General features: G+C 38.0%; 1 protein-coding gene across 1 annotated transcript in view; it reads left to right on the forward strand.

Moving 5' to 3' along the window:
• The window catches only part of LOC126484896 (dynein axonemal heavy chain 10), a 1,141,797-nt gene that overhangs the window by 83,259 nt on the left and 1,032,003 nt on the right, over positions 1-26,535 (forward strand). The window contains exon 13 of the mRNA XM_050108495.1: positions 6,137-6,298. Within this exon, the coding sequence (XP_049964452.1) occupies positions 6,137-6,298 (162 nt within the window). The remainder of the gene's footprint in view (positions 1-6,136; positions 6,299-26,535) is intronic.

The raw sequence follows: 26,535 nt of genomic DNA on the forward strand, positions 1-26,535 counted from the left end.
TAGGAGGAGGGGTGCTGGTGGGGTGCCAGTGAGGCAGGTGGCTCAACCATATCAGACGAACAGAGCTTGGTACAGGGTAAGAGCTGCCGATGGTTGATAATGTTGTACGCCCTATCTGAGATGCAGAGGTGAGCATCCAGAGGATCAGTTACCATTAGACAACAGTTGCAAGTGAAGGTCATGTGGAAGCTTGAGTGTTTATAAAGTCCACAGGACAGAATCAGGCAGCATATCCTAATAGACAAGGGTGCGCAGATGCCACAAAAGTTGCAAAAGAGTTTTATCTCCTAACACTTCCTCATAAATGATGTAGAGGAGGGCATCTTCAGGCGAGTGAAAGAGGTGCTCAACAATAATCAAATTGGTGTTTCCTTACTTCAGGAAAGAAGATGGGGAGGGTATGAAATCACTGATTAGGTCAGTATGTTCATGTAGATGTGAGATGAGACTTACAAATTTTGTGTCAATCACTGTGCACACCATGTATGTTGAGGATGTTATCTACCAGTGTGACCCAAGTCTTTGGTCTGTCCTTGGTGAGTGCAGGAAACCAAGGTAAGTGGCCAACTTGTGCTTATGTCACCACTTCAGTATCGATAGTTGAACAGGTGGATGACGAGGTGGGTCATTGTTCCAGTGAAAACTCATCAATGTTCTGCACACCATCCTCGAAGGAAACACGTGAGAGAACCAATTCATGGGTGTAGGTGGACATAACACAGGAAAAGGTACAGTAGTGACTTGTGCGCTAGATGATCCGTGGCCCAAGGTCTGTGCAGAGTCCATAAAAAAGGCACGCAAAAAACCTGATGTGGCAGGCATGGATTGATGAGAAGCCGGCAGGTGCAGGTGAAACATAGGTAATGTGTCGAATGACAGAGGTGTGAGGACACTGGTCTGGAAAGTGGTATATCACCCGAGGACTTGGTGGCGACCAGCAGAGGGTGGCACGGAAGGCTCGGCGCAGAAGGTGTGGAAGCGTAAAACAACATAGTGCTAGCAATGGATTCAGACGAAGTTGCAATTCTGTCGAGTGTGGACGAAAAGGCAGCCCTGGCCAGCGTATACCAAAATGGTGCAGAAGAAGCAGGCAGGCTGGTAGGCAAGCCAGCGGTAGCAGTACTGGCACTGGCAAATAAGTAGGCATCCCATGAACTGATCCTCTTGCATAACTGGCATAGAATTGGAATATGGGCACATTGTATTGTCCAGGTGACGTAGTGTCACATTCGGCAGCATGACTTGGACTTGCTGCCATGGAGGCATGCACACAGACAGGTTATGGTGCTCCATTTATGAGTCCAGTAGCACAAGTAGATGAGCTGTGGCTGAAACTTGTACTGCAAGCAACAAATGCTAAACTTGTGATACATCTGGTGCACACAAATGGAAAGTAACTTAGCCTCTTTCAGAATCCTTTGTCTATGACTATTTGACGAATATAACTGTGTAGCGTGGTGAAGAAAATATGACAACTGCATGAAGTTTTGGTCACCAATGTGGAACTACATATGACTGGTTAATAGTAACCACTATACATACAGTAGTGTACAACACTATTTTTTTCACTTAGAACACACTATAACAAGATTCCACACTTGTTGTTAAGCCAAAACCTCACAATGGGGAAGGAGTCAAAGAGGTTCAATCCAAAGAGGCAACTATCTTAAATTGATAGTCACCCCAAATCATTTTGACAGCCATACAGGTATTGTTATGAATTTCATTAAAGAAGCAGCCACTGAGAGAGCTGTTTATGATGTTGTGTAACTTGTTTACTAATTTTACACAAATGTGTCAGCTTTAAATTGTGAAAATACACAGTTCATTTGATTTTGTATGATCAAAAACATCTTAGGTCCAATTAATGTTCTATAACAACAAGAAACAAATTTGTAAATTCGAAGATTTTTTTTTTTTTTTTTTGCGTATTGATAAAGAGTTAAAGTGAACAAACCTGGTATTTTGACTTAGCAGTAATTGCAAACATTAGACAAGACCCTTAATGTTAGCATTTGGCCAAAGCCTTCATCTGCTAAAGAAAGAGGAACACACACATATTCAGTCATACTAGCTTGCTTGAATGAGTATGTGTTTCCTTTTCTTTTTCTGACAAAGGCTTTGGCTGAAAGCTAATGTGTGAGATATATAAGTGTCTTTCAATTGTACCTGCCTGCAACTTAATGTATCATCTTTACAATAAGTAGTAAAAGTAGCAATCCATCTTTTTCCTTACAATGTTTTATATGTTTTCGTTCATTAATGTTCATGGACAATTATTTGACGTAACTCCACCCTTAGGCAAAGTAAAGTATTCATAGTACCAGGAGTACAATTTCTATCTTATGTGCATATGTTTAAGCAGATAGGAATATTAATGACAGCTTCACAATACATTTATTCACTGATGAAATTTATTGTCAGCAGTCTATTTAAGTAACAGACATAGTCAAAAGTAACGTACTGGAAGGATATAGATGGGACTAAAATACATAGATATAAATGGGTTTGATAGTCTACTGATGAAAGTAAAATATCTAACAGACAGTAACAAAATTTTCAAATACAAATTAAAATGTTGTTGTTGTTGTGGTCTTCAGTCCTGAGACTGGTTTGATGCAGCTCTCCACGCTACTCTATCCTGTGCAAGCTTCTTCATCTCCCAGTACCTAATGCAACATACATCCTTCTGAATCTGTTTAGTGTATTCATCTCTTGGTCTCCCTCTATGATTTTCACCCTCCACGCTGCCCTCCAATACTAAATGTGTGATCCCTTGATGCCTCATAACATGTCCTACCAACCGATCCCGTCTTCTAGTCAAGTTGTGCCACAAACTCATCTTCTCCCCAATCCTATTCAGTACCTCCTCATTAGTTACATGATCTACCCATCTAATCTTCAGCATTCTTCTGTAGCACCACATTTCCAAAGCTTCTATTCTCTTCTTGTCCAAACTAGTTATCGTCCATGTTTCACTTCCATACATGGCTACACTCCATACATATACTTTCAGAAACGACTTCCTGCCATTTAAATCTATACCCGATGTTAGCAAATTTCTCTTCTTCAGAAACGCTTTCCTTGCCATTGCCAGTCTACATTTTATATCCTCTCTACTTCGACCATCATCAGTTATTTTGCTCCCCAAGTAGCAAAACTCCTTTACTGCTTTAAGTGTCTCACTTCCTAATCTAATTCCCTCAGAATCACCCAACTTAATTCGACTACATTCCATTATCCTCGTTTTGCTTTTGTTGATGTTCATCTTATATCCTCCTTTTAAGACACTGTCCATTCCGTTCAACTGCTCTTCCAAGTCCTTTGCTGTGTCTGACAGAATTACAATGTCATCGGCGTACCTTAAAGTTTTTATTTCTTCTCCATAGATTTTAATACCTACTCTGACTTTTTCTCTTGTTTCCTTTACTGCTAGCTCAATATACAGATTGAATAACATCGGGGAGAGGCTACAACCCTGTCTCACTCCCTTCCCAACCACTGCTTCCCTTTCATACCCCTCGACTCTTATAACTGCTATCTGGTTTCTGTACAAATTGTAAATAGCCTTTCGCTCCCTGTATTTTACTCCTGCTACCTTCAGAATTTGAAAGAGAGTATTCCAGTCAACATTGTCAAAAGCTTTCTCTAAGCCTACAAATGCTAGAAATGTAGGTTTGCCTTTCCTTAATCTTTCTTCTAAGATAAGTCGTAAGGTCAGTATTGCCTCACGTGTTCCCGTGTTTCTACGGAATCCAAACTGACCTCCCCCGAGATTGGCTTGTACTAGTTTTTCCATTCGTTTGTAAAGAATTCGTGTTAGTATTTTGCAGCTGTGACTTATTAAACTGATAGTTCGGTAATTTTCACATCTGTCAACACCTGCTTTCTTTGGGATTGGAATTATTATATTCTTCTTGAAGTCTGAGGGTATTTCGCCTGTTTCATACATCTTGCTCACCAGACGGTAGAGTTTTGTCAGGACTGGCTCTCCCAAGGCTGTCAGTAGTTCTAATGGAATGTTGTCTACTCCCGGGTCTTTGTTTCGACTCAGGTCTTTCAGTGCTCTGTCAAACTCTTCACGCAGTATCATATCTCCCATTTCATCTTCATCTACATCCTCTTCCATTTCTATTATATTGTCCTCAAGTACATCGCCCTTGTATAGACCCTCTATATACTCTTTCCACCTTTCTGCTTTCCCTTCTTCGCTTAGAACTGGGTTTCCATCTGAGCTCTTGATATTCAAACAAGTCGTTCTCTTTTCTCCAAAGGTCTCTTTAATTTTCCTGTAGGCAGTATCTATCTTACCTCTAGTGAGATAAGCCTCTATATCCTTACATTTGTCCTCTAGCCATGCCAACTTAGCCGTTTTGCACTTCCTGTCGATCTCATTTTTGAGAATTTGTATTCCTTTTTGCCTGTTTCATTTACTGCATTTTTATATTTTCTCCTTCCGTCAATTAAATTCAATATTTCTTCTGTCACCCAAGGATTTCTATTAGCCCTCGTCTTTTTACCTACTTGATCCTCTGCTGCCTTCACTACTTCATCCCTCAAAGCTACCCATTCTTCTTCTACTGTATTTCTTTCCCCCATTCTTGTCAATTGTTCCCTTATGCTCTCCCTGAAACTCTGTACAACCTCTGGTTTAGTCAGTTTGTCTAGGTCCCATCTCCTTAAATGCCCACCTTTTTGCAGTTTCTTCAGTTTTAATCTGCAGTTCATAACCAATAGATTGTGGTCAGAGTCCACATCTGCCCCTGGAAATGTCTTACAATTTAAAACCTGGTTCCTAAATCTCTGTCTTACCATTATATAATCTATCTGATACCTTTTAGTATCTGCAGGGTTCTTCCATGTATACAACCTTCTTTGATGATTCTTGAACCAAGTGTTAGGTATGATTAAGTTATGCTCTGCGCGAAATTCTACCAGACGGCTTCCTCTTTCATTTCTTATCCAAAATACATATTCACCTGCTACGTTTCCTTCTCTCCCTTTTCCTACTACCGAATTCCAGTCACCCATGGCTATTAAACTTTCGTCTCCCTTCACTATCTGAATAATTTCCTTTATTTCATAATACATTTCTTCAATTTCTTCGTCATCTGCAGAGCTAGTTGGCATATAGACTTGTACTACTGTCGTAGGCGTGGGCTTCATTTCTATCTTGGCCACAACAATGCGTTCACTATGCTGTTTGTAGTAGCTTACCTGCATTCCTATTGTTTTATTCATTATTAAACTCACTCCTGCAATACCCCTATCTGATTTTGTATTTATGACCCTGTGTTCAACTGACCAAAAGTCTTGTTCCTCCTGCCACCAAACTTCACTAATTCCCACCATATCCAATTTTAACCTATCCATTTCCCTTTTTAAATTTTCTAACCTGCCTGCCCGATTAAGGGATCTGATATTCCACGCTCCGATCCGTAGAACGCCTGTTTTCTTTCTCCTGATAACGACGTCCTCTTGAGTAGTCTCTGCCCGGAGATCCGAATGGGGGACTATTTTACCTCTGGAATATTTAACCAAGAGGACGCCATCATCATTTATCCATACAGTAAAGCTGCATGCCCTCGGGAAAAATTACGGCCGTAGTTTCCCCTTGCTTTCAGCCGTTCGCAGTACCAGCACAGCAAGGCCGTTTTGGTTATTGTTACAAGGCCAGATCAGTCAATCATCAGACTGTTGCCCCTGCAACTACTGAAAAGGCTGCTGCCCCTCTTCAGGAACAACTTATTTGTCTTACCCCCCCCCCCCCCCCCCCCCCCGTCTCTATGAATCATCCCCTGTTAACTTCCTGGATAAAACTTGTATGTCAGTCAACACCTTCTCTACATAGTGAGTAGCAACCTATCCATATCCTGTAGTTGTTATTCGATCCTAGAATTTCCGGTTTTTGTTAGATAAAATACTGAACAGAAATAAGTACTTAAATAGCCATAAATCACCTTTATGTAAACATATATTTCTAAGAAACGATGGAATTTTTCTAGTACAAACAGTGCCTATTGTTCTGGTTGTGTCAACTACACTTCAATTCTAGAGAATAATGAATTTTAAGATGTAATTTTTGAAAAAAGTTGTTTTCATCATTCTTAGAGTATTGTATTTTTTTCATTTGCAGGAATATTCTCCCCAGTTTGCTGAGCTTGATGAACAGCGACTTGAATTCATGAACACAGAAATGCTATTTGATTTGCCTCCAGCTGACTACTCAGCCTTTGTTGAAGCAAAGACAGAAATGGAGGGACTGGAGATGATATATGATTTATACAGATCACAGAAGGTAAGATATTATAGCAGAGATATAAATAAAAGATGGTACAAAAATGCAACATTAGATCATCTTCTGCTGAGACAAGACCATTTAATAATTGCTGACAGATAAACAAACATAAAAACAGAAACTGATCTTTCAAGTAGTTCAGTTATTAGGAGTAAGAAACAGACAGCAAGTAGAAAAAAGTAAAGGATGCTAACTGAAAGCAAAGGTATTCTAAAACTTCATCAGGACAGAAACAAACTGTGTAACAGGAATAAGGAGGAATATTGACTTTTAAAGCTGACATTTAAATTAAAAATGAACTGTAAGACACTACAGGCAGTTAATTGACAAACTTGCAAAAAGTCATATCAAGAAAATGAAAGCATGTGTCAATTATGGAAACTAAAACTGCAAGAGATCACAAGATGCAGCTGAATTTTTTATTTATTTATTGTGATACATTTTTCATAGATCAATTATTGTGGTATAGCACATGTACTTGGAACAAGTCAAAACATTCAGTTCATTGTTATGTTGTGTTAAAATCATAAACAATACAGAGTTAAAACACAACTTTCAGATATTACTTGAAAATACAGTTTGATTTGTGAGTAGTAAGGCCATTTCCATGAATTACATAACACAAAAAATATGATTTTTAAGGTGTAATTAAAGCAGCAAGGGGCATTAAAATGGGACACACAAAGGTATGTGAAATAGTCATATCTGTCTGTGTTGAAGAATTCATCTTGAGAACAAAAACTTTTTTGAACCAACAAATCCTTTAGGCTGCTTTAAATAATCTGTTATTACTTCATTATGGACTTTAGATTACTTCAGAATCAGTTGAAAATTTTTGTGCTGCTGTATTTTATGCTTTTTTGCACTAGAGACACATTCTTTAGGTCACACTGTAATGCTACAGCTCCTTCTTATATTATGATGGTGGTATGACTATTTTGTTTCATATCAAGAAGGATTGTGTAGTATGAATGTCATGTTCAAGAGGAGATACTGTGAGGTAGTGGTTAATATCCCAACTGGCTTCAAAAGAGTACAAGATGAGGTTTTTGGAAGCACTTCACACACAACGCAGCCAACTTTTTTCTGAATGGTAAAGATTTTCTTTCGACAGCAATGAATTGCCCCAGGAGAGGATTACACAACACATTAGGGAATGGAAGTAGCCAAAATAAACGGATTTTGAGACATTTATGTCTCTTAGTTTTTAGATTATACTGATCGTAAATGTTGCTGAGCTAAATCTTTTCAATGTTTTGAGGATGTGGTGTTCCTCATTAAGCCTGTTATCTACAGTGCATCCAAAAAGTCTCTCTGAAGTGGTGACCTGCATATCTCACTTTGCGGGGTGGGTAAGGCTGGCAGCACACTCATGTTGTTGTATGAGCTAGAGGCTGGGATTCACTGCTAGTGACTGCAGTAATGTTGGGAGATGGAATTCAACGTTATTACAATTAAAACAATGAAATAACTTAATTATATTAATTACAATTAAATCTACTGTACTCACCAATATGTGCTGGAAATGTTTTCCTCTTTGTTGAAGGCATAGTTGAACACATTTACAAAATAAGTGTTTCTGTGCTTGCTACCGAGGATGACCACACAAACAAACTTAACATTTACATTTATTTACAGACATCTTTACCAATTTGCACATGTAATCAAATGCAGATATCTATTACCACTGTCTTTGATTCATCAATTGGCTTTCTATTATTTTGAAACATAAATGTTTTACCCTTACCCCAAAGGAAATAGTCAGGCAGAGGCAGATCCAGTGAGTGCGGGGGCCAGAAACATCTTGTAATTATTCTGTCTCCAGAGATGTCATCTAGAAGTCATAGGGACTGGTGTCCCATATGAGTGGGAGCAGTAGTGCTGTCTTGTTGGAAAAATGAATGACTGGTCTCATTTTCATTCAGCAGGTCAATAAATTGATAAAATGTCTGGGAAGAATAGACACCAAAGTAACAGTAGCATTGAAAAAGATCAGCCCTATAATTCATGCTTGCATTATGGCAAACCACACCTCAATATTCTCTGCATGCAATGGTATTTATCTTAAGGCATGTGAATTTTCTGGTGTCAAAATGTGTGAGTTTTGGAAATTAATGTAGCCAGATAGATGAAACCAAGCCTCGTGAGTTGAAAAAGGTTCAATCTAAAACACCAACTCCATGTTGGTTAACAAATTGCTGGAACTGTATGGAATGCACTATTCATTTCACATGATCCATACAATGTAATTGTCGCACAGCAGTAATTTTATATGGATACATCCCCAGTTCTTTGATTACAGCCTTACATACTGTCATGCAAGAGACTTTAGACACTCATGATAATCTCCTCATGAATTTTGTTGGGCTCCCCTACACAGTGTCCGAAATATCATCAAGCTTCTGTTCTGTTAAAATTGTGGGCCTAACAGTTGGTGATATATCATGAAGTGAAACTATATCTGGATTTGAATCAAATCATCTACACCGTCACAATGTGGACATCTTGAAGCAGGAAAATGCAATTTAAATTGCCACTTCACATGCACCGTAAAGTTTCCTCCTGCACATTATAACTCTTCCATTATAAATGCCTTATAAATGCCCTCTCTACAGTAGTAACCATTCTTACTGCATCCAGCTTACCCACCTAACATCTGCAATACACACAAAACACCACTGTTTACAATCTACCACAGAATATGTGCAGATGAGACTTGAGTGTGCTGCCAACCCTACACACCTTGCAATGCAAGGCACGTGAGGCTCACAGCTGCCGACAGACTTTGTGGACACATGGTATATGCACACCTAAGAATTTTGAAAAGTATACCTTCTATATCCACTGCATCTCATGCACAATAACAATATTCTGTGGGCTTTTGTGATTGGAATGTAGAATACAGTTAGTTTTGCTGAGGTTTAGTGCTAGACTTCTAGACTTTACTGTGAACCATTTCATAGCATCTACAAGTAATTAGTTGACATTAAACTCTTATGTCAGTGCATGTTTTGTTGTCTATCACAGTGTTTGTGTCATCTGCAAACACTGTGAAGTGGCGTAAAGTTAACTGAAGGTAAGCAGGAAGAATGTCAGAAAGTCATCACAGACCAAGGAAGCAGAGAAAAAGGCAGAAATCGTGATAAAAGTGACATAATGAATGAAGAAGGCTCTACGGCTAACAACCGTAGTTGTAACTCGGAGCTTGCTCCATACAAGGTTGACTACCTTTGAAAGTCAAACATGGAAGGAAATCTTTCAAGGAATAATCCACCGCTTGGCAATAACCAAGGAAGACTGCACTCGGATACGGTGGGCAGTCACCTGAAAGATAACTTGGATGAGTCGGAGCATCTGAAAATACCCAAAACGGACAGACGACCAAAACTCAAGACTGGACAAATAAACTACATTGCGACACACAATATAAATTCCCTCATACAACCAGGCAAACTCAAAATTCTGACGGATGAAATGGATCGCAAGGGGATTCTCATAACCGGACTTCAAGAAATGAGAAATACTGATCAGGAGCCGATAGAATCACAAAGATATAGGATTTATAAGGGAATACCAGGGAAAAGAGTCATGAAACAGTGTCCACAATTTGGAACAGGATTCATGGTGAGTCTGAAAATAATAGAGTCCATAATAAAATTTAAAGCACAATCTCCCAGGCTCTCAACATTAACTCTGTCCGCCCCAGTAGCTGAGTGGTCAGCGTGACGGATTGCCGTCCTCTGGGCCCGGGTTCGATTCCCGGCTGGGTCGGAGATTTTCTCCGCTCAGGGACTGGGCGTTGTGTTGTGTTCATCATCATTTCATCCCCATCCGGCGTGCAGGTCGCCCAATGTGGCGCCGAATGTAATAAGACCTGCGATATGGCGGCCGGACCTGCCCCGCGAGGGGCCTCCCGGCCAATGACGCCAAACGCTCATTTCCAACATTAACTCTAAAAGCTGCAAATAAAATGTACACAATAATAAATGCCCATGCCCCGACAAATGATAAAAATAATAAAAAAGAACACAGAGAAGAGGTAGAAAAATTTTGGGAGCTCTTAGATCAAACGACGAATAACATTAATAAAAATCACATCAAAATTTTAATTGGAGACTTCAATGCCCAATTAGGAAGGGAAAAGAGATATAGAGACATAATAGGGAAATGGACAGCACAAAGAAGAACAAACAAAAATGGCATAAGACTAGTGGAATTTTGCAGAAACCATGACATGATCTCAAAGTCGACGTATTTTAAGAGAAGACCAAGTAAACTAAAAACTTGGAAACATTCAGACTGGAAAAAAGGAGAATGGCAACTGAACCATGTCTGCATGGATAAGAATTACCACAAGGAAATTTACAATGTGAAAGTACTGAGAGGGACAGATACCAGATCAGATCATTACATGATAAAAATTAAAATTAAATTAACCCCATTAGCAAAGAAAAAATCCCACCAGAAGAAGAAGAGAACCTATGACCCTCATAAACTGATACAAAATGAGGATTATGAAGCACAAACCAGGTATATAAAAATAACAGATGATCTGGAAGAAATAATTCCCAAATCGAAACAAATAGCTGAACAAGTTGCCCCTATAAATCCAAGGAAAAAACACCAGTGGTGGAACGATGAATGTGATGAAGCAGTGTTGGATCAACACCAAGCCTGGTTAAGGCATCAAAATGAAAAAACAGAAAAATCATATTTGGAACTCACAAAACAAAGGAAGACAACACAAAAAATAATAAGGAGAGTTAAACATCAGTACCAAAAAGATATACTTCTAATGATAGAAACAAATAGTGAAAAAACAAACTCAAGAGACTATTACAAAATATTTGGCAGACAATTACAAAGATATGATCCTCCACCATTAATGTTAAAAGATAAAGATAATAACCTAGCCCATAGCGATAGTAAAAATACAGAAATTCTAGCAGAAACATTTAACAAGTTACTAAATTGTGAAGATCCCCCAGAACTTCTTCAGATAAACACAGAAACCCCAATTAAAACACCAGCAGAAAATATAAATCCACCTACAATTAATGAGGTCTACTGAGCTTTGAAAGAACTCAAAAACTACAAAGCAAGTGGAGAAGATCAAACTTTTGCTGAACTTTGGAAATATGCAGCAGAACCAGTAAAGATAGCATTACACCAATGCATAGTAAAAATCTGGAATGAAGAGAAATTACCAGAAAATTGGACTACTGCTATAATACATCCATTACATAAGAAAGGAGAAAAATCAAATCCAGACAACTATAGAGGAATTTCCCTTTTGGACTGCACATATAAGATCATGTCAAGAATACTATACAATCGCTGTAAAGATCAATTAGAACTGGAACTGGGAGAATATCAAGGAGGATTTAGATCCTGGAGAAGCTGCCCAGAACAGATAATCACCTTGAAGTTAGTTATGGATGTCTACAAAAGAAGGCAAAAACAACTAGTGATAACCTTTGTAGATTTCAAAAAGGCGTATGATTGCATCCATAGATCTTCAATGATGAAAATATTAAGGAATTTTGAACTTCATCCTAAATTAATAAAAATGATACAGTTAACCTTAACAAACACCAAATCCAAAGTAAAATTTAGAGGAGAAATATCTGAACCATTTACGATTAAAACAGGGTTGAGACAGGGAGATTGTTTATCACCATTGCTATTCAATTGTGCTCTTGAATATGTAATGAGAGAATGGTACAAGGAAAATCCTATGAATATTAAAACTGGAACTAAGAAAGATAAAATAAACCTAAATTGCTTGGGATTTGCTGATGACCTAGCATTACTAGCTAATAATATTCAGGAAGCCACGAAACAAATAACAAGCTTACAAAATATAGCACAAAAATTAGGACTCCCGATATCATTTGAAAAGACTGAAATAATGGTAACGGATCCACTTGTAATAGATCACATCACAGTGAACAATAGGGAAATTAAAATAGTGAAACAATTTAAATACCTGGGTGAAATTATAACACATAAATTGGACGAGAAACCTGCATGGCGAGCAAGAACTAATAAAATGATAAAAGCTCAAAAAACTAACATGGTCTACGTACAATAAAAAATGTCTATCAATTAAAACAAAATTAAAACATTACAAAATGGTGGTTCAACCAGAGGTTACATACGGAAGTGAAACACTTTTTAAAGTCACCCAGAAAAACAGAATTGACAAAATTTTAAAAGTAGAGAGAAGAATTGCTAGAACATGCATAAATAAGAAATATCAAAAAGCTGGGCAATGGCGGATAGTTCCAAATGAAGTGGTATACAGAGAACTGGAGCCCATCACTGATACTATACGAAAGAAAAGGATCTCTTTTTGTGGTCACATCCTGAGGACACCAGAAACCAGATTATCAAGGAAAATTATTGAGAAACTCTGGAATTTGAAACAATTAGGAGGATGGCTTAAGGAAATAAGAGAGGATATGGAAGAACTGGAAATAACTCTGGATGATTTGCAGAACAAAACGCCAAATTTAAAGAAGTTGAGGGACACAGAAATAAGATTTAAACCAAAAATTGACAAACGACATACAATGAAAAGGGTATTTACAGATAAGGAACGACGAAAAGCATTGGAACGAATGAAGAGATACTGGGCCACTCGGAAGGGGAAAATACCAAAGAAGAGGACCAGAAATGATTGACTGAAGTGGTCCAATGAGGCCGTAAAAGCAGAAGAAGAAGAAGAAGAAGAAGAAGAAGAAGAAGAATGAAGAAGGAAACAAACTGAAAGGAAAAACTAGAGAAGATTGTGTGAGAGAGTTGCATAGGTGAACTGGAGAAGAAACTATGTGATTTAAGACAACATGAGTGGTAAAAACCAACTCTGAATAGACAATTCATATCTCTGGTGTGAGGAAACACCGATTTTGAGGAAGGCATCTGGCAATAAATTGTGAAGAAAGAGGTTTCAAGTTACTCAAAATAATGAAATGAGTACACTAATTTCTACTGTCACTCTTTACTTATTTCCAGCCATTCTCTGAAATGTACAGAATTTGGTACTTTGTAGAGGTATCAAATCATTTGGATAGTAATTGTTTATTGAATAATTCACACATTATGTTCCATGTGTCCTTTCTTGAAGGAGAAGCTTCAAAAGAAGAAGAATGAGGATTGTTCAACAGTTTTTCTTTACAGTTACATTTACAGTTGAAGTAACATAAAAATGTTAATGTCATTAATGGCATAGGAGGAATCGCATCTCAACAACAGAAATCAAAGTATCACATAAACAAATAACAGCACAGGAATAAAAGTAAATTTGTAGTGTGGAAACATTACAATATGAAGTTCCACAAGGTTCAGTACTTGTCATACTACTATTCGTGATCTACATAAATGAAATACTAGGGCATTTCAAAAACTGTTATGTTTGCAGATATACAAGTATGCTGCAAAGGGCTCAAACAAATCCATACTAGATGCCACCAGGTTTACCACAGGTTCACAGCAAACACGTTAACTTTTAATCTTACAAAAGCTAATATTATACAATTGCAAATAAATGAAAATGGCTTACAGGTACCAGAAACACAGGTCGGTGGGTACAAGCTAAGTGAAACTCCACATGTAAAATGGACAGCAAATTGAGCTACCAAAAATATGTGAAAAAGGTAGCTGGGAAGCTCAGTTCTAATGGCCATGCACTTCGAAAAGTCTCTCATTGTGGTGACTTACAGATAGAACTGCGGAAGCATCATAATAAATGTTGAAATTCTTAAAACGTACATGCATATAAATTTACTAACACTATTTTTGGTTAAGAATAAGGCAAAATTTAGGATTAACCCTAAAATTCATAATCACTTTTTAAAAAAATGGTGGCCGAATGGTACCAACTGGCCGCCATGTCATCCTCAGCCCACAGACATCACTGGATACAGATATGGAGGGGCATGTGGTCAGCACACCTCTCTTAAAGCTGTATGTCAGTTTATGAGACCACAGAATCACATTACTAGAAGTAAAATATTTTCTTTATAGAACATGAATCCTTGAATTGGAGTCAGACAGACATTTTGGTGCAAAGCTTCTACAAGGCTGCTAGCAGACTGTAACCATGAGATAACTTTATTGGTATTTTGATTGTTGATAGTGTTCTGTGTAAAGTTATATAAATGCTACATTTGAAGTAGTAGATAAAAATAACAGTTGAGTAGTTGTGAATGCTATTTTTCTTTTCAAGGTAACTGCTTCTTTCCAGATATATAGTTCTTATAATTATTAATGCTGATAATAATTTAACTATTCTACAGCCCTCTCTTATTTATTTTGGAATTTTTGGAACACAGTGTGCAGGGCCAGTTTCAGAACATTTGCCACACAAGCAATTTATCATTTGGTGCCCCCCCCCCCCCCCCTTTTTCCTCGTAGACTTTCACCCCTGTCAGTTCTTGTTACTGATTGCTATGTGGACGATGTACAAATCTTGTGCTTGGACACCCCTGGCACACCTCTCACGTTGGTGCCCCAAGTTGTTGCTACTAATTGTGGTTCATCATGTGTAGAAAATTCATATTTATGGGCTTTCGACATCACTATCAGCTTGGCACCCCAACTGGTGGGTTAGGTCACATGTGCCTTAAATGGGAACTAACAGTGTGAGTATGAATGGATGGATGGATGGATGGATGGATGGATGGATTGGATGGATGGATTGGATGGACAAATGAACTAACTGACTAACTATATATCTATCACAATGAAAAAGTGCAAAGTAGGCAATACTGTGAGCTCTGTGCTCAAGTTTACATCAACTCAGAGTAATTTTGGAGATATACTAGCAACCAAGTACAAGTGCAAGTCTAATCACAGGTTAATCATGGGAATTACTTCTAAACACTTCTACATGTTTTTAGTAGAGAAGTAAATACTTTGTAAAAAGCAACAGGTTTTTCTTCTTAAGCTACTCAGTGTTGTTTTTACCTAATACTTATTACTGCCTATTTACATTACATTATTGATCCCAGAGAACAAATCAGCTGTCTATGGATCAGAAAAGTTAAAATATATTTAATATGAATGTGTTTAACATAATTTAAACCTATGAATCCCGAATGTTCTGATTAATTGCAGGGAGCGGGCCTAATAAGGTACTCATTTTATTGTATTTTTGATATAGCAGGAATATCTAATAAGTCTATGATTCACTTTATTTTTTAATATATGAGAGTTTCTAATTTCTTGCCTGATTTTTGATAACCTATTAAAGACTTTGACACTGTAAAGTGAAACCTCTTTCAGTACCGTAGAGATGGGTGCAATGTTGACACTGAAATTACTTTTTTGTATAATATTACAAATGTGAATTGTGACTTCATCATAACTTCACCCCTATTAATAACTGAAAATGCCTTTACTGAGTTAATGTATTGTCACGTATGTCTACTGACTTAAAGCTCCTGAAGTAAGATGTCCAGTTATAAGTTTTACACAATATTCTTACATTTGGCTTATGTGGGTTATATAATTTTTTGACTGTAATGCACTTCCTCAGAATTTTATGTCACACGACAGTATTGAGCAAAAAGGGTGCAGATTACACTAGTAATGGAGTCTGATGTCAACACAATGAGAAAAGTGCAAAGTAGGCAATGCTGTGAGCTCTATGCTTAAGTTATGGATGTGCTGGTGCCACCTCATACTGCTAGCTATCTGGGTGCTTAAGAACTAGACACACAAAGTTTTATATGTTGTATGCCCATATATGTCTTCTTGTGGTCATGTTTAATACACTTCATATCCATAGAGTTGTACAGTATGAGTTTTTCAGAAACTAAAGATTCAGCTGTTCACTATGAACTTGTTGTAAACCTATTCCATTGTTTGTTTGGCTATGTTTGGCATGGTTATGTTTATCCCCTGTTTTACTTGTAGTCAACTTATACAATCAGCAGTGTTTGCAGCAATCATGCTTCGAGACTTGCTTTCATCATCTACTTGTGTGCAGGGATAAGGAGTATGCCTGTTCCGCCTTCATAAAATGTATTTCTTTCATTTCCATGGTTGATCTATGTCTTTTCTTCATTTTGGGATGTAGTTCAAGGATGTTTGTAGGTGGTCTTTCATATCTCACTTTATTCACATGTTATCCCCCCCCCCTGCCCCCCCCTCCACCCCCACACACCCATATTCATTTATTTTTTTATTAATAGTACACATTCAAATCTTTTCAAACACCACCATCTTTTTTAAACTCTTTATTAAATCTTATGCACCCTTTCTTTCTCTTCAAGAATGTCATTTCTGCTACCTGTATTTTGCTGCCATTGTTCTTTTTATTTATTCAACTCTCACTTCTATACAACAGTAATAGTACAGGCATAATTTTATAAATTTTAATTTTGTATCTTTTTGGGTTTTGTATTTAAGTGTTCTGTTTCCACACACTTGTTGAATTTTGTGAGCACTTTTTCTGTTCTACTTCATGTGGTAGAACACAGTTTATAATCACTCACATTGGTGGTAACACAGGACCAGTAGAACAAACAGGCAGTTCCTGAGAATGATGACAGTGGAGTTCATGAAGTCAATGGCTTCAATGTATCATGCTTCTGCAAACAGTCCACTTGTGTGTATTTTATGGTCACCATAGATTATAAACTTTAGATTTTTGCACTTGGAAGTAGTTGCAGTAATACAGTGTCCCAGATATCTTGGCTTCAGACTCCTTTTCTTCTGTTGTGATATCAACCTGAGCAGTTACTTCAGAAACCAGCTATTGCTGAATGATTTCAGACTCTTCTTATTTGTAATACATGTATTCACTTTCTGATAAAACAAGTACATTGCATTTGTACAATCAAACAATGGAAAATCTAGGATGGAATGTAACAATATTGTGAAAAGGAAAGTTGCTGCTCACCATATATCAGAGATGCAGAGTTCCTCATAGGCACAACGAAAAGACTGTCACAAATAAAGCATTCAGCCTGTGAGGCCTTTGTCAAAATTAGATGACAAAGGGGGTGGGAAGGGTAGTAGACAGGACATTCCTCATTTCAGGGCATGACGAGAGGTAGTCAAAACCCTAATGGAGAATGTAATTCAGTTTCTCCAATCCTTATTGCTCCTGAGTTATGAGGAGAATGGTGCTCTGTGGTCAGAGGTGGGACTTTGTGTGGTGATGGGAGATGGGAAAGATAAGGCATGGGAGATTTGTTTTTGTACAAGGTTGGGAGAATAACTACAGTTTGTGAAGGCTTCAGTAAGACTCTCATTGTATTTCGAGAGGGACTGCTCATCACTGCAGATGCAATGACGATGAGTGGTTAGGCTGTATAGAAGTGACTTCTTGATAGGGAGTGGGTGGCAGCTGTCAAAGTGGAGGTATTACTGGTGGTTAGTAGGTTTGATATGGACAGAGATACTGATGTAGCCACCTTTGAGGTGGAGGTCAACATCTAGGAGGCTAGCTTGTTAGATTGGGTAAGACCAGATGAAGCAAATGGGGGAGAAGTTGTTGAGGTTTTGAAGGAATGTGGATAGGGTATCCTCACCCTTGATCCAAATTGCAAAGATGTCATCAATGAATGTGAACCAGGTGAGGGGTTTGGGATTCTGGGTGTTTAGGAAGGATTCCTCTAGATGGCTCTTGCATAGACTGACATAGGATAGTGCAAAACGGGCGCCCATAGCTGTATCCCGGATTTGTTTGTAGGTAATGCCTTCAAAGGAGAAGTAATAGTGGACGAGGATATAGTTGGTCATAGAGACTGGGAAGGAAGTTGTTGGTTTTTGAATCTGTCAGATGTTGAGAAAGGTAGTGTTCAGTAGCATTGAGGCCATGGGCATTAGGGATGTTAGTGTAAAGGAAGTTGGCATCTATAGTGATGAGCAGGGCACAGAGTGGTAAAGGGACAGGAATTGTGGAGAGTCGGTGGAGGAAACGGTTATCTTTTATACGGGATGGTAGGCTCTGGGTAATAGGTTGAAGGTGTTGGTCTATGAGAGCAGAGATTCTCTCAGTGGGGGCACATTAACTGGTCACAATGGGGCATCCTGAGTGATTGGTTTAGGTAGTTTAGGAAGCATGTAGAAGGTAGGTATGTGGGGACTGGTAGGGATGAGCAGAGAGGTGGACTCCAGGTAGCCAGCAAGAATTGTAGTAGCTTGATACCATGCGTTTACCATAAACAAATACTCAATAGATCTTTAATACTCATCGTCTGCTTCAGCCAACCAGTTCACACTGATGCATGGAACATGTGGTTTCTCTTCTTCTACAAAGAATGATAAAAGGTCCACCTTGGTTCTTAAACACTGCATATTAACACTGTAACTACAAGTAGATCACTGTCATCACTAATGTGCTTTCTACATGTTGTTTACACCCTTAGTTCCTAGTTTCTACCTGAAATTTTTTATATCCTGGAAACATTTTCTACAGAAATTTGATTACATTTTCAGTTGTTGAGCCATTTTCCACTTTTCCTTAATGGAATCACGCCCTTTTCACTCCATATAGAATTCCTTGCTCTCACCGGTGCCTATTACTAAATTTTTTACTGTCTCTGGCACTTGAATTTCTGAGTGATACTATTGCAACTGCTTGGGGTATTGGTCTCTTCTCCTGTACATGTTTTTGAAGTGCAGTTTTATACAAGGTTTCGGTTGTACAGATGCATTATGAGTCACTTCATGCATGTTATTGGTTTGTTGTTTTGCTGTAGTTGATGACACTTTCTTATCTCTACAATGAACAGTTCTTTTCCTATAATGTACCTCATGCTAGTCTGTATTCTTGTTGAGTAAAGGTTTCTCTTTTGAAAGACTCATGGAGTTGTAAAGAGGGTTTGGATCATTAGTGGCAACAGTTCCTGAATTGAGTAAAGAAATATCATTCACACATCAATTCTGTGATGCTTCATGAACTATAGGCTCTTTATTATTGTTTAGATGTTCTGATTTGTTATGTAGGCCTATCATAGCTACCCCAGCACACAACCCCAGCAGAATAATGTCTGTCATAAAATCTTTAAAATCAAAAACATATAGTGGGTATGATGAAATATCAACAAGGTTAATTAAAGAATGTGATTTTGAGTTACGTAACATATTAACCTATCTGTGTAACCAGTCGTTTATCAGTGGAATGTTTCCTGAATGGTTGAAATATACTGAAGTTAAGCCACTGTTTAAGAAGGGAGATAAAGAAATAGCATCAAATTTCAATCCAATTACACTTTTGCCAGCATTCTCAAAAATTTTGAAAAAGTAATGTAGAATCGGCTTTATAACCATGTTGCCTCAAATAACATACTGTCAAAGTGTCAGTTTGGATTTCTAAAGGGTTCTGATATTGAGAAGGCTATCTACACTTACTAATGTGCTTAATTAATTAGACAAAAAATTGCAGGCAATTGGTATGTTTTGTGATCAGTCAAAGGCATTTGACTGTGTAAATCACAATATCCTTTTAAGTAAATTAGAATATTATTGTGTAACAAGAAATGCTGCAAAATGGTTCAAATCTTATATCTCTGGCAGGAAACAAAGGTGTTATTAGGAAAGAGACATGTATTAAGCTATCAGGCATCATACAACTGGGAACTAATTACATGTGTTCCATTTTAGGGCCCTTACTTTTTCTTGTGCATATCAATGACCTTTCATCAGTAACATTACCAGATGCCAAATTTGTTTTGTTTGCCAATGATACAAGTATTGCAATAAACAGCAAATCAAGTGTAGTCTTAGAAAGATTGGCTAGTAAAATATTTGTGAACATTAATCACTGGTTCCTAGCCAATTCTTTGTCACTAAACTTTGAAAAAACACACTACATGCAGTTCAGAACTTGTAAGGGGTGTCCCACATGTATATGCCTAGCGTACAATGACAAGCAGATAGAAGAAGTGGACAGTGTTAAATTCTTGGGATTCCAGCGTGCTAATAAACTCAACTTGGAGGAGCACACCACAGAACTGCTGAAGTGTCTTTACAAATCTCTATTTGCAATGCAAATTGTGCCAGACATAGGGGATATAAAAATGAAAAAGCTGGCATACTATGCTTACTTTCATTCCATAATGTCATATGGGATTATTTTTTGGGGTAATTCATCAAGCCAAGCTAAAGTTTTCTGGGCACAAAAACGTACAGTAAGAGTTATGTGTTGTGTGAACGCAAGAACATTCTGCAGAAGCCTGTTTAGGGAACTAGGAATACTAACTACTGCCTCCCAATATATTTATTCCTTAATGAAATTTGTCATTAAAAATATATCACTTTTTCAAACCAACAGCTCAATTCATGGAATCAATTCTAGAAATAAGAATAATCTTCACAAGGATTTAAAGTCACTTACTGTTGTACAAAAAGGTGTGCGCTATTCAGGAACATACTTTTTCAATAACTTGCCAGCAGCCATAAAAAGCTTAACAACCAATGAAATTCAGCTTAAGAGAAGCCTAAAGGATTTTTTGGTGGCCAACTCCTTCTACTCCATTGATGAATTTCTCAGTAGAACCAACAGATTTTTTTTGTGTGTGTGTGTGTGTGTGTGTGTGTGTGTGTGTGTCGATCATTCCACTTGGGACCTGTCGAAGGTAAATTAGCTTATTTGTTCCAGTTGTAAATATCTGTCATGTATTATTGTTTTTCTGACATATCCTACATCCTGGAGGACCTCCTTACTACAGGTCAATTGGAATGAAAGTAAATCTAATCTAAATCTAATCAATGTCCTTTTCATGTCCAGTTTTTGTTTTGTTAGTAGAGACATTATTCTGTATTGCTTCATATGTTGCAGACTCTTTATTATTATTTGCTTGTTCTGACTTGCCTATTCTGGTTGTAATGTTGCTTTCATGCCCACACTCAGTTTGCTTTTTAAGGAATGCAGAGAGCTGTGATATACTCTGATTCGAATCCGAAATATTTGTGCCAGAGCTGTGTGTTAATAGATTCAATAATTGGCTCTTGATTTGCATTATAACATTTAGTGGAGTCAGTTTTAACAGTTAATACAATGATTTTTCGTGCTCTTCGCTTTTTCTGCTACATGATTTTTATCAGATGTGATGACAGTATCATTTGCATCACAAGTGCTGTTTTCTGTTTCCAGTAGTTCAGCCCCACATGGTTTAGAAGGTTGATTTCAAGTTGATTTCATGAATTGTCTTTTAGGTCATAACTTTTGTGCTTGTTAATGATTTCAATATCGTGACCTACCTTCACTTTTTCACACTAACATGGCTGGTTCCACTTACAGACTGTTATTTTGCCACAGATGCAACTTCCACAAGTTCGATATGTAACCAGTCTTCAAAAGCACCACAACAGAACTTCATTCATTCTTTTGAGTATTTACCAAGTAAACTTTACTGTGCTAAAGTCAACACAATCAATGTGAAAGAAGTTCCCACGCCCTAGTCCTCAAATCACACTTGTTTCCCTGTGTTTTAGTAATTTATTGCAGGCTTCACATAAGCTGCCACCTTCACTTGTTTCCATCTTCTCATTTTCCTGTCAGCAAACTTCGCAACCACTAGATAAATATGTATTTCTGGTTCTTAACATCTTCTCCTGTTGTTGTAATTGTAATTTTATTTATCCTGTAGATCATAGATTGCGTGCAGAGAAGCACATGATGATGATTCAGGGCAAGTCAAAAATGGAGATGAGATGATACATGGTTAAAATTATTATGACAGTGATATTATAATGACACAAATGTTCATATAATACATGTGTAATGCCAACAAACTAAAAGGTGTATAGGTGAATATCTTGTGGAAAATTCAGAGTTAAACATTATTTCTAAATAAGTTCATGTTATTCAGGGAAAGAAACATATAAGCAAATAACATGGAAATTCAATAGTACCTTATACATTTAAAAAAAACATTATTAAAGTAAAACAGTAAAGGTGACACACTTCTGTATTAAGCTGTTCGGGTTTACATACATAGTACAGATCATGGAGAGAACAAATTTTTTTATGTTTCAAGATGTTCATCTATACTATAACAACACCTTTGCAATAAATATTTAAGGACAGAAGTTTTAAATTTTGAAGTGTCTTTTATTGTTTTAAGATTATTAGATAGCCTATTTTAACTGTTTCCCATTTGCAGTGGTCCATTCTGTTTTAGTGTTGCGTATGCATTTTGAACATGTATATCTTGCTTTCTCTTTGTGTTATACAGTTGGGTCCTCTGGTTAGTCAGTACAACACTGTTGCTATTTTCTAAGCCTTTTGTAACAAATATTATTACTTGTAAGATATATACACATGGTGGTGGAAGGATATGAAGTTTCTTAAATAAGGGCTTGCATGAGCTTCTTGCAGCAGCATTTTCTATGGCTCTTACAATTCTCTTTTGGCATATAAAACAAATTTTGCTGGCAGTTGCATTTCCCCAAAAGATTTCCACATCTTAGTAAAGATTCTGCCTGGGTGAAGTATACATTTTTTAGTGTCTCTTTCAATTTGCAACTGTAGCGGTTCCACCTTTTTTTATTTATTTTATTTGCTGCCATCGGTGTTGACGTACAGCGCTGCTACATTGGTTGAAAAATAGGGTTTGTAATTTGTACACTAACTACTGTAAATAATGTAGCTGACAGATGCACAGATGCATTTCACTGCCTTTTACTTTCACTTCACTGCTTAACTACAGTACAGTATTCAGCCATAGTCCACCAACAAGAAAGGAACCTTCACTGTAGATGGCCCATATTAAAAGTATTGTAAGAAAAATAAATAGGCCCTACAATGTAGCAGGGTTGATCGACTGTAGTAGTAGACATATAAAAATAAATATGGTATCAGTTAATTACTTTCTTATTGATATTCATTAGAATCCTATTGTAATCGATCAGACTGTTACAACTAGCTTGGAGAACATTAGGGAAGTCCCTGTAAGTTATACAGTGTTATCGATTTATGACACACAGTGTATGGTGTGGCCTGTGCTCACTTTTAGAAGTGAACGTAAACTAATGCCACTCATTATAGTTTCCATTGGAAGATTTTTTTTAACATGGACACAGGACCTCCTAATGTGTGGGGCCTGTTACATTGGTTAACTTTTGCTATGTGGCTAATCTGGCACGGATTTGGGCACATCATTCTGCTTGAAAATAATTTTTCCTTCCTCTATACATTTATATTTTGGTTATTATTACTATTTTTTTGTATTTTGAGACACATTTACTCCTACTTTGTGGACATACAGTTTAAACACCTGATTGCTGATTCACATCTCCATCCTGTGAATACCCATCTAGGCCATTTTAGCCAGCAGTCATTGTTGTTAAGTTATGTGTATCTCATTGTAGCAATCCTTGCCTTAAGTTACTTCTTATAAAATTATATTATCATACCATAAAAGCTATTTTTGTAATTACATTTATAAATTATATTTTCAGTCAACTACCTTGCCCAGCCTTCCTCCACCATCTGTGTGATGTTGATAAGACCCACAAAAGAAATCCTACAGCATTGCACAATGAAATAAAGTTACCTGTTATCATTAACTCCACTAAACTGCCCCTCCATTACTCCGGAGGCTAAAGATGTTTTGTCAATAGCACAGAATGGATGCCACCAGATTCACCCCCCACATACTCCAAAATTGTTCTCAATACCCTGATATTGCAGCCAGAGCAGGCTACATATTCCATATTAGAAAATGCTTCTTGACTATTTATTTATCAGTCAAGAAGGAGGGTCATTATAAAACCAAGAGAAAGTATTTGTCAGTTATGTAGTAACAGTGTCATTGAAATGAAAATAAGATTTCCCCATGACTGATAAAAGTCACAATCTTGAACATATTAAATGATCTTAAAATCTCACACAAAGGAATAAGTGGAATACACAGGGTGTGGACAAAAATATGGAAACACTGTAGACATAATTCATACCCATGTCTAATATGAAGCAGGAAAACCATTGAAAATCAAAACAGCATCCAGTCATCTCAGACTGGACAAATACTGGCCCTGTATGGTTTTCGTGGGAATCTTATGCCATTCTTCTTCAAAATAGTGACAACTCCAGTGAACACTGACTGATGTGGATCATGATCACACACTTTTCTCTCCAAGGTAGACCACAAAGGCTCAATAATATTGAGGTCTAATGACTGTAGTGGCTGAGAGTGATATGACAGTTCATACTTGTGCTCACAAAGTCAGCCCTGGACTTTGTGAACAGGGACCTAGTCATCTTGGTACATCCCAAAAGGATCCAAAATTGGCCTCGACACCCTGCTTTTTCAGGCCATTGGGGAACCAACATTGTACCAGAGGTGGACCTGATCAACAAATATGGTCATATACGCTTGACAATAATGTGACAGTGAAGAGAACCCAAGAGGCCTCTGGAATACCATGATATGGCTGCCTGAACCATCACTCAACCCCTGCCATGTTTCAATCTTGGGATGTAAACGCGACCAGAAGTTGGAAACAGCAAGAAAGAAGACTCATCTAATCAAATGACGTTCTCCAGTTCTCTACAATCCAAGTTTTATGGTTTCAGTGCCACATTTTACTGTTACAGGCTTTTGCATCACTAATATGTGGTTTTGAATTTCAGTATTCCTTGCAGCTCCCTACTTATGGAGCTCACCTCATATTGTTTTGGTGCAGTCATGGTTTGAGGGTGAGTTCTGAAGTGACTTTTGCAGCTGTCATTCTCCTGTTTTTTGTCACAATGCTCTTTAAGGAACACCTGTCATGATCGCTCAACAAATTTTCATCCACATTGTGACTTAGTGGATGATGATTTCCTGCTTATTCTGTATGCAGTTTAAGTCTCCCAAATGGTGCCCCTTGAAACACCAAACAGTTGGGCTGCCTTGACTATAGAAGTAACCATCATACAAACACCAGCAACTTGCTCATGTTTGAATTCACTCAGCCCTGATATAATGTACTCACAAGTACACAAACAGTGATCTGACCATGATGGACACTTGCAAGATACTGAGAACGTTGCATAGGTGCTGGTGCTGTTTGTGGTCGGATACAGCAGCGCAACCTGCAGGCTTGGCAAGCATCTGCATTTATGTTTAAGCATGCATTTCTCATGGTGTTATCATATTTTTGTCCAACCCTTGAATATTAGGCTGTGATTAAACTTTACTTCAATTTTAACTATTTTATATATTGTAGAACACCTTAATGCCTATGTGTTTTATTGTTCCACAGTAGATTCATATTATTAATACAGATTACAATGGTGAACCCATTAGTAGTTTTGGAAATTTTACACAAGGGACTACTCACCATATAGCGGTGATGCTGAGTCGCAGATAGGCACAACAAAATGACTTTCACAATTAAAGCTTTTGGCCATTAAGGCTTTTGCCAACAATAGACACACATATACACACACAAACTCATGCAAACACAACTCGCACACATAACTGCACTCTCGGGCAACTGTAACAACACTGCGAGCAGCAGCACCAGTGCGTGACAGGAGTGACGACTGGGTAGGGGTAAGGAGGAGGCTGGGTCGGGGAGGAGGAGGTATAGTATGATGGTAGTGGTGGACAGTGAAGAGCTGCAGGTTAGACAGAGGGTGGTGGAGAGGTGGGACGGGGGGGGGGGGGGGGGGGAGTAGGGGAAAAGGAGAGAAATAAAAAGACAGGGTGTGGTGTTGGAATAACAGCTGTGTAGTGCTGGAATGGGAACAGGGAAGGAGCTGGATGGGTGACTAACCTTTGTTAGTCACTGTCCTCACCGATCCAGCCCCTTCCCTGTTCCCATTCCAGCACTACACAGCTGTCATTCCATCACCACACCCAGTCTTTTTATTTCTCTCCTTTTCCGCTACATCTCCCTGCCCTCTAACCTGCAGCACTTAACTGTCTGCCACCCCCACCATCCCTCCCCCTCAACACCCCAGCCTCCTCCTTACCCCCATCCAGTTGCCACTCCCATCATGCACTGGTGCTGCTGCTCCCAATGTGGCATAAGTTGCCTGAGACTTCAGTCGTCTGTTCGTCTGTGTGAGTTGCGTTTGCGTTTGTGTGCGTGCGTGTGTGTGTGTGTGTGTGTGTGTGTGTGTGTGTGTGTGTGTTGTTGTTGTTGTTGTTGATGAAGGCCTTAATGGCTGAAAGCTTTAATTTTGAGAGTCTCTTTGTTGTGCCTTTCTGCGACTCAGCATCTCCACTATGTCGTGAGTAGCAAATTTCCTTCTCATAATATTGTTACATTCCATCCTGAATTTT

Source organism: Schistocerca serialis, chromosome 6 (assembly GCF_023864345.2).
Source record: "Schistocerca serialis cubense isolate TAMUIC-IGC-003099 chromosome 6, iqSchSeri2.2, whole genome shotgun sequence".
NCBI lineage: Eukaryota > Metazoa > Arthropoda > Insecta > Orthoptera > Acrididae > Schistocerca > Schistocerca serialis.